At 40.2% G+C, this 9,552-nt stretch overlaps 2 protein-coding genes across 2 annotated transcripts; one reads left to right on the forward strand and one right to left on the reverse strand.

Moving 5' to 3' along the window:
- The first annotated feature begins 2,658 nt into the window (after positions 1 to 2,658).
- Positions 2,659 to 5,127, forward strand: LOC104423127 (coatomer subunit beta'-3). Its single transcript, XM_010035590.3, has 10 exons — positions 2,659 to 2,698; positions 2,895 to 2,915; positions 3,069 to 3,130; positions 3,283 to 3,337; positions 3,482 to 3,518; positions 3,634 to 3,959; positions 4,054 to 4,185; positions 4,277 to 4,425; positions 4,613 to 4,681; positions 4,873 to 5,127. Exons 1-10 carry the CDS (start codon positions 2,696 to 2,698, stop codon positions 4,922 to 4,924), a joined length of 906 nt encoding a protein of 301 aa, XP_010033892.2. The 5' UTR covers positions 2,659 to 2,695; the 3' UTR covers positions 4,925 to 5,127.
- Positions 5,128 to 6,156: 1,029 nt separating this feature from the next.
- On the reverse strand, positions 6,157 to 8,447 carry LOC120288862 (receptor-like protein 34). Its single transcript, XM_039303051.1, has 2 exons — positions 8,237 to 8,447; positions 6,157 to 7,019 (listed from the first exon to the last, which is right to left on the reverse strand). The coding sequence occupies exons 1-2, from the start codon at positions 8,445 to 8,447 to the stop codon at positions 6,157 to 6,159; spliced, it is 1,074 nt and encodes a 357-aa protein (XP_039158985.1).
- Between the last annotated feature and the right edge of the window lie 1,105 nt (positions 8,448 to 9,552).

Here is a 9,552-nt window from a genome sequence, read left to right on the forward strand (position 1 = left end):
GAGACACGACCCTTCATTCTTTAGTCAAAATAGGTCAGCTTAGTTTGGTTGGTCATGGGCAGTAGCAACTAGGAACCAACCAGAGTGACGTCCAGTGGGGGTTATAATGCTTGGCTAGGGTCCAGACCTATTTTCCCTTTCTTTCTTTCTTTTCTTTTCATTGTTTACATTAGCAGTATCCTTTTGATCAGTTTTTTGAGATGATGGAAGGGGCTGAGAAGAATGCTGAGTGCTCAAGTTTATTCCTGGAATATACCCTTATGTGTTTCTCTTTTTATCACTGCTTCAATTGCTTTAATCATTGTTAGTTTGACCGAAGTGTCTTATTTTCTTTGTACTTTAGTCTGCCACTTTAGGTCAACTTTGTGGAATATTGAGTCTAGCCCGTGTTGATAACACTGAATCACTGATTTTGTGGTCGTTATTCTTGCGAGGGCACTGAAGTCTCGGGCTCACACATTTTCATCTGACATCTTTTTTGGCAGAATGAGTTTTTCAATGTATAGTTATTGGAGTGTGCCAACCAAGTGCAGTTGATGGAATTCCGCATTCCAGAATAGTTTCGTTTGCTGGTGCATGTGAAACACCTTTTTTGCAAGGTATGATCATATGAAGTATATCTCTTAGCATCCGAAATCTAATATTATAACAGAATCAATTTGCAGAAAATGACTTGAGTAGTTTTTGATAATATATTATGTAGCCCTTTTCTTTTCCTTGGTTTGGTAAGCACTAAGCAATGAGAAGGATGAAGAGAGACGTGAGGAAATTAGGATTAGAAGAAGTGATTATGCGGCTCATATACAATGAGCAGAAAGTGCAGACCTTCTTTCATTTTGTACTTTCTTTAATTAATCTACCTTTTTTTACATGATGTCCTTCATTATACCAGCACTAATGGCCTCTTATGATTATATCTTTTTCGCTTTTCTTTCACTTTTTAATAAAGAATCTCCAACTTCTCAATAAACTAGTGTGATGATGAGCCAGATTCAGTGAGGTTATGATGATTTCGCGCATACTTTCTTGTCGAGCTTAGTGACAATTGTGCTTTTACGATCAATTGTAAGAAGATTGGTGAATCCATTCGCTTTAGGTCTGTGTGCGTGTGGTAAGTGAAGAAACAAAGTGCCCCATGACCTTGAGGTGAAGTGACAGCACTAGTTCTTTTCCGTGGACGTTGCTCAAATTGTGAACCTCCATTCCTGACACCTCATTAACCATTTTTTGTTTTTTGGTTATTTTTTTTTTTCAGATCGCACTTCTTCAACGCAATTCACCAGTGTCGTACTTATCCAGAATAGTGATTGAATAGAAGGGTGTTGTTTTCATTCTCTATCTTCTTGCACTATCTATTTTCAACCGCCTTGTGATTATACATAGCCCAATGCTTCATCCATTGGCGCGCTATGTTTGATTAAGTATCGGGAATGGGGTGAATCTTTCGCTGATAGCCAGATGATGATGGGTATTCCTTCACAAACAACCTGTGATCTATCTCCTAAAAGACATGGTAGGTTCCGGTCCGCCAAGAGCTCCCCTTTCATGGTTGTTATGCTAATTTACAATTTTTTCTTCTGCCAGCAGAAGATGATGCAGAAGTCGAGATTGGGCTAAGAGTTCGATCAGTGCAGCGTGTGGCCTACATCTAGGTTTGGGCTCAAGAGGGCCTATAAACTCGTAAACCATCAAACGTGTGAAACTTGATGCTTCTCTTGAACCCAAGATCCCTTGGATCTGTTGTCATGATACCATGGCTACGCCAATTCCTTCCTCCTAAGCCAGCATGCTATTGGGAAATTAATGGACTGATAATCCTCTTGGCAATTTCTATAAGGGTATTCACGCGAATTTTTTTAGCATTTTCAATTTGTTCCTCGAGAGTTCAATCTTTAGAGAAGTTCCTTAGATACTCAATTTAACATAACTTATCGTTTTTCTGATGATGTGTTGTGTATTTGTAGATGAATCGATCATGAATTAGTGACAAAGATTGACTCGATCTATTCTCGCTTGGCCCATGCAGGGGAAACATATTTGGCTTAATCTGAATCTTGAACTTACAAAATTTGAGCTTTTAATCCCCTCATTTGAACACACGATGACATGGGAATCATAAAAAAATGAATATCGGGTAGTTTATAAATTACGTAGAACAAATCCATCCAGACCGTTAATGTAATCAATGATGCCAATCATATTGATCCACAATGAGAATTCAACCCTCCAAATTTGACTTTGACCAGCCCTCTGAATCTTCTTATCTCTAGACTACGTTGACGTAATTCATTTTGACCGAACAGCCTTTAGACTTTGATCTCCACCGTGTATTGTGACACGACAGCAGAGTGGACGGCTGAGGAGTCGCGGATGACAGCATAGGAGAGAGGAGTAATCTTGGCAAGGGCGAGAGCAGAATAGAGTGTACGCGCTCACGTAATTCCCATGGTTATCAATCATTGGACAACGATCACACCGTCTATTTCGACACGTGTGCCTAATGGACGGCTTCAAAGGCATTGGATGACAACAGCATGCAGAAGAATTTTCTTGGCTGGAGAGAGAGTAAAATTGCGTGGACATCCTTCATCGACAAGCAACCCTTGCATATAAAGATGTCCGAACACACATTAATTTATGTCCAAGATTGCAGCAACTTCTGGAGATATATCCATTTCGATCATCACACAAGAAAATGGTGAGTTATTTATGGCTGTCTTTCCTTTTTTTTTCCATCTCAATTTACTCAGAAAAGCAACTCAAATCAAAACATGCTTAATACTCTCGGGTTTTCATATACTTCATCTCTCGAGACACAATTTTGTTTTACGCCACATTTGTGTATGGAGTTTTCATTGTACTGATTTGGCTTCTCTTCAATTGGCATGTGTCAGTCTACCGTGTTCAAGTTCGAGGTACACAAGCCTTGTTCCTCAGTTCTCCTTTTCATTTCCCTTTCTGCATTTGCTGACTTGTTTAACTTTAGTACATTACATGAGCATATTCATCGACATTAAGTATAAGCACTTCACCATTTGAGAAACTACTTAATGTCACTTTTGCACCAGAATGAGATTGTTCAAAGATCGGAGCGAGCTAAATCTGTTGAGTTCCATCCAACACAACCATGGTAATGAGATTTTGCTTATGCTTCTTTTGTTGATATCTTTCATTGCTCTAGTATGGTTCCAAATGAAGCTCAATCATATGTCTAATGTCTATGTTCACTTAACCAAGCTTAATTATTAGTGTCTTACCAGAATGATGCTTGATGTCATGCAGGATTCTTGTAAGCTTGCATTCAGGAACCGTCTACATTTGGAACTACCAATCCCAGGTAAACAACAGCCTTCTCTGCTTTCATAGTTCACGGTACAAAGAAATCTCCAATATATTCATCGTTACTGAATATATCGATGACAAGAAGTAATTATCTTGATCTTATGTTACTAATTGACATCGACATCGTTTGGTGTCTCAGACTACTGAGAAAACATTCAAGGTGGCCGAGTCCCCAGGTAAATATCAGAACACACCTGATTAAATTGATATGTACTCAAATTTCTTTGAAATTTCGTGATGCCAAACCAGAGAATTATCCATCCTAATCTACACTGCTGATGATATTTGCAGTGAGGTCTGCCAAATTTATCCCGAGCAAGGGCTGGGTAATTGTTGGATCGGACGATGCCTTTATTCGTGTGTACGACTATGGCACGATGGAGAAGATCAAAGAGTTCCAAGCGCATAAAGATTATATCAGATGCTTGTGCGTCCACCCTACACTTCCCTATGTGCTATCAGCATCGGACGACTCTGTTATAAAGCTCTGGGACTGGGAGAAGGACTGGATGTGTACTCAAACATTCGAAGGACATTCACATTATGTGATGCGAGTAGCGTTTGATCCTCGAGATCCCAATGCTTTTGCAAGTGCATCACTCGATGGAACTATAAAGGTACTCTCTTCGTGGGTCTCGCTCTTCACAGAAAACATATTTCCATTTCCAAACATGCTATTTATGCTCCTGATACGATTCCCATCTGTTGCAGATTTGGAATGTTCACTCTTCTGCGCCTAAGGTTACTTTGGATGGGCACGAGAAGGGGCTGAACTTTGTTGATTACTTCTCTAGGGATGATGTGCTCTATTTACTTAGTGGCTCTGATGATTACACTGCTAAGGTTTGCAAACTTTATCGTTCTTAATTTAATATATCGGTGCATTATTAGAAAGAGATCAATTGATATATGATTTATTAAATAACAAGTACAGGTTTGGGATGATAAAGGAAGAAGCTGTATACAAACGCTCGAGGGACATGAGCACAATGTTACCGCTGTGTGTGCGCATCCTGAGCTGCCCATAGTAATTACCGGTTCAGAGGACGAGACTCTTCGTATATGGGATGCAAATGGCTTCGGGTATGCATTGTGGGAGTCTGTATGGTTGTAGCATGTTCTAGAATGCAGCTTCAATTACAGCAGAGTTGAATGAAAATACCACCTATCTCTTTTCCAGATTTTCCAAAATTTACGATAGGATAAGACCATTTATTTCCCTGGACTCTTTGTTGTTTGGCAAATGACTCCGCCATTATGTCACATACAGGATTAAGCACGTAGTGAAATTCGGTCATGGAAGGATTTGGGATATTGCATATCAGAAAGGATCGCACCGGTAACATTCATACCTGCTCTAAATGCTTCATTTCCTAACTATATCCATGCATTGACAATGATAAGCTATTCTGATAGTCCGAGGTTTTCCATTGCCACTATAAAGAGATACATGTAGGCTCTGCGGTTTCAGTACAAAGATGAAGTCTTCCATATCCATTGTCTCATTTTTCTGTGGCTTTCGCTCTGCAGGGTTGCGGTCGCCTGCGATGAGGGAATAGCCGTGGTCGAGATTGTGTGCTGATAGTGTGGCGCCTTATGCTATTTCCCATAAAACAGATGCTGACCTCTACAATTATTACTTTCTATTTGAAGTTCAAATAAGAGTGCATACCGTTCTTCTGTCAAAGGAAGAAAGTGTCGCTTTGTATTAGTTTACGTGTATACTCTTTGCGTCCTGCCAGTGGCAGGATTTTCCAGCGTAATCCAAAGATCTCATACATTCCTTTTGCGGTGTGTCCTAGTGAAAGTTCGTTTAACGACCTGAGGTCTAATGTGCTATTTATGTGATAAATCTCTCTCGAAGATGACTAAAATTGCCTGAAAAAGAAAAAAAAGAAAATAATGGCAGATTTGGAACATGAAACCGACGAACCTGGAGTCTATAACAACCGGGTGATCTATATCCTATTTCCTAACACAAATTTCAACAGATCTGTTGCACATGGGATGTGAAAGTTGGTTCACATCATGCTAATATTATTGAAATAGAAGATTCATTTTGCCTGCGTCAGGAACAACTCAAGGGTTGCTCCGCATATATTTGAGGCCCTTTAGCCAGATCAATACTAAGATGAAAGCCTTTTCACAAACTTCGTCACCTGTCAAAAGATAAAGTGGAATGCCATGCTATTGCAACATTTTGACTTGTTGAGATGTAATACTAACCTTCGCAACGTGACGTGAATTCATACAAGCCGCCTTCTTTGCCATAAAATCTTCTTCAGGAACCAATGTCGAACTCTCGTGGTTGTTTTGTGTCCCATAGCCAGTCCAATGACACGACCTGTCGACACAATTTTCCAGTCTAGTTCTTCGATCCAGATCCTGGAGTACCATGTTCAGTGCTGACCAAACACTAATTTTGGTGTGCCTTTTAAATGGAAAACTAAAAAAATTTAAACAAACAGGGCCTTGTAGTGCCGATTCGTCCAAAACATGGAGGCCATGACTCATTATCTTGTTTGATCGAGATTGAAGAAATGAGGGGAAGGAAACTTCTGCATGACGGTTTATCAGAAATGAATGAAGCTGAGAACCTTTTTTGGCTGACACGAGAAATTATATTCATAGCTATCAAAAGAGCACATATGTAGTTTGCTCGATCAAACAAGAGACACTTTATTCGAAATCTCATATGTAGATGGTAGATATTTGGATGTTATTGCGAAGCACATAACACACCGAAAATGTATGCTACAATGTGCACCTAGCAATGAGCAATCCAATCATTGAACTTTCACAATAGATAGTAAATCACACAAACCTTATTTGATGCATCGGTCTTCCTTGCATTCCTCTATAAAACCTCAGGAACCATCGCTCAATTCTGGAAGTTGTGGTCAGCCCCATAACCACATCGATGACCAGCCCGCCTCCAAAACCTATCAAGACAATTTTCCAGTCAAGTTCTTCGAACCACGTTCTCGAGTCCTCTTCAGCGAATGCACTAGATGGCGGTGCAAAGGGTGTTTCAACAGGATTTCTGCATTTCTTTGTTAGAGGACCTCCGCACAGTCCGAAGTTCCCTCCATAAGAGTTATTCTCGAATGTAGTGAACTGGTTCGCCTGAGGTATGGGCCCAGAAAGATGGTTGTCCAACACATTGAAGAAAGCAAGGAAAATAAGGTGGGTTAGAGCTAGAGGAATCATTCCCGAGAGCTTATTGCTTGAAAGGTTGAAAGATTCTAGTTTGATCAAATTCGCCAGAGACGAAGGGATGGGGCTAGTAAGATAATTGTTGGAGATATTGAGTAGACGAAGTTCAATTAAACTTCCAATAGAATTCGGGATTTCCCCAATAAAGTTGTTGCTTGAAATATCAATTACATTTAGGTATCCCAATATTTTTTCATACTCCAGCCCAATGCTTTTGTTGATTATTGTCATGGAGTAGTGATACCTTACCTGATCATCATCTCTCAGACGCTCCTCCCCATGTAGGAAGATTGGGTTGTAAGTGATCTCAGAAACTCCATAGTAGTATCCATCATATGAATCGTGGACTTTCATGGCACTCCAGATATTAAAGTATTCATATGGAAGGCTACTTGAGAAGTTGTTCATGGATAGATCGACAATTCGTAGTTTGAGAAACTGGTCACCAACTTCAGGCTCCCCTATGGCTCCATGAAATCAATTGGAATGCAAAATGAGCACCATAAAAAAGCAAGCCCATCCATGAAGGAAAGGTATCGGCGATCTGATTATTTCCGAAATTGAGAAATTCCAATCCACTACAATTAGCTAATCCCCTAGGTAGTGACCCTTGTAGTTGGTTATCGCTCACATCTATCATCTCAACCCCACAAAAATCATTTTTCCATTGAGGAAATCTTCCATATAAATCATTCCCATGCAAACTCAAGACGGAGAGGGCCTCACTCAAATTGCTCAAACATGGCGGAATAACACCAGTCAACTTGTTCTTGGACAAATCAAGTATGTGAATAGAGCTTAGCTGGCACATCTCTGGTGATATTTCTCCGGATAGTTTGTTATTCGAGACAAGATAGACACTAATGGCCTTTTGGGGACTAGGAAGAAAACCTTGTATATCATTGTACTTGAGGACCAATGTCATAATATTTGGCCATTTGAAAGCTGGGAAACTGGTAATTAAGTTTCTTGAAAGATTCAAAAATATAAATGTGCCATACTCACATTTAAGAACCAGAGAGGTGTCGGCCCATAAATGCTATTTTGGGATAGGTCCAACCATAGCAACCTACTTTGGTTATACATGAACATGGGAACTTACTCAAGTTGTTAGAAGCCAAGCCGAGAGCGGACAGATTTGGAAGGCTAGCGTTCATGTTGAGTTCAATAATAGATGAGAATTCATTGAATGAGAGCAGCAATGTTGTTAGATGTTGAAGTCTAAGTACCACATCCAGTTGCAAAGTGCTGTTCAAGTTGTTTGACTGCAAGTAAAAGCTAGTAAGATTCTCAAGGTTAGAGATGTCTTCAGGAATTGGACTAGTTAATTTGTTAAAGGATAGGGCGAGATAAGTTAATTGGGTGAGGCAAGTGATCTCAATTGAAATTTCCTGAGAGAGTTGATTCATGCTAAGATCTAAAGAGGAGAGTTGGATGAGCTTCCCAATAGAAGATGGGATTTCACTCGAGAGTGAGTTTGATTTGAAACTCAACATGGTAAGTTGAGTTAGTTTACCTATTGAAGATGGAACGTTCCCTGATAAATTGGAGCTATTGATGTCAAACTTGCTGAGGAAAGTCAAGTTTCCCAATGAAGTTGGTAGTGGACCCAAAAAATTGGTCTCACAAAGAGACAAGGACTTAATGGGACTGTGCAAGGGAAACTCTGGCAAATTACCTGATAGCTCTGAATTGAAACACAAATTAAGAAGTTCCCTTGGTAGCTCAAAGATGGCTGTTGGGATTGTTCCTTGCAAGTTGCAACCTTTGAGTACAAGCGACGTCAAGGAAGATAAATTTGCAATAGCTTCAAGAAATGGAGCGGACACATTCAACCAGCTAAGATCAAGGTGTTCCAATTTGGTCAACCTCTGAATCATGGTACCCATGCCGAGATTCCTCAACTCCAGTCCATTGTTTGAAGAGAGATTGAGGGAGGACAAGTTAGTCAAATTTAGGAGTTGTGACGGGATTTAACCTCCGAAATTGGAATAAGAGAGGTTTAAGCTTGTCAACTCCACAAGATCACCTATTGCGGATGGTATTGGAGAGTTTGTGAAGTAGTTCCCGGCAAGGTTGAGACCTTTCAAGTGTGTGAGGCGGAAGAGGTTGGTGTTCGAGTTGATAGAACCAGAAAGATAACTTCTGACGAGGTTGAGGCTAGTCACATAGCCTGTCCCTTCATCACACTCACCTTCCCAATAACAACAATCCCCATCTTCCAGCTTCCACGATTCTAGCTTCTTGTCCCAAGCAGAAAAAATAGAACTCTGGATGGAAGAATGATTGCATGAATTCTAACAAGGCAGACCGCTTTTGCTCATGGCACTTCGCTGGCCTTGTTCAAGGCAATGTCTTGGAGGAAGCAAAGTGGAGGAGAGTTATTGCAAGGAAAGTCACCAATGGCATTGGTTTCATGATGATTAAATTGTGCAACGCTCCACTTGGGCTTTGTTTTTGCTGGGTAGGCGAGGGGATGATGGACAAGTACTGAAACTACATTGTCGTTATATAATTTGCTTATCCCTAGTGGTCGTGGGTCATAGCCGTCGTACTTGAATTTTGGGGTGCATTCCCACTTATACATGAATTGAAATAATATATTATTTTAGTCTTCCACTTTAAGTCAACTTCATGTAATAGTGAGTCTAGCCTGCATTGATAACACGGAACCACTGGTCTCGTGGTCCTTGTTCTTGTGAAGGCACTGAAGTCTTATCTGACTTCACATTATCATATGACGTTTCTATTACTCCATGAGTTTTTGAATTTATTTGTTATTGGAGTGTTTCAACAAGTGAAGTTGATGGAATTCCGCATTCCATACGTCTCGCCTTGCGTCTAGCTTGCTAGACTTCGTTTTTATTGATTTGAGCTCGCAAATGCTAGCCTCGGGATTACTATTTTGTTCGCTTTTTATTCTTTTGGGCCGAGAAACCGAAGGAGATGGATTCGAACTTTGAAATAGGTAGCTGTAATGACTTTAAACATTGG

Source organism: Eucalyptus grandis, chromosome 10, assembly GCF_016545825.1.
Source record: "Eucalyptus grandis isolate ANBG69807.140 chromosome 10, ASM1654582v1, whole genome shotgun sequence".
Taxonomy (NCBI): domain Eukaryota; kingdom Viridiplantae; phylum Streptophyta; class Magnoliopsida; order Myrtales; family Myrtaceae; genus Eucalyptus; species Eucalyptus grandis.

Excerpts from the sequence above, each read along its gene's own strand:
- LOC104423127 (XM_010035590.3), top strand. Across the intron at positions 2,916-3,068 it reads CTACCGTGTTCAAGTTCGAG|AATGAGATTGTTCAAAGATC; the intron begins GTACACAAGCCT and ends CTTTTGCACCAG. Across the intron at positions 4,426-4,612 it reads TGGGATGCAAATGGCTTCGG|GATTAAGCACGTAGTGAAAT; the intron begins GTATGCATTGTG and ends TGTCACATACAG.
- LOC120288862 (XM_039303051.1), bottom strand. The coding sequence starts at position 8,447 with ATGGGTACCATGATTCAGAGGTTGACCAAATTGGAACACCTTGATCTT. Across the intron at positions 7,020-8,236 it reads TTTCAATTCAGAGCTATCAG|GGGAGCCTGAAGTTGGTGAC; the intron begins GTAATTTGCCAG and ends ATGGAGCCATAG.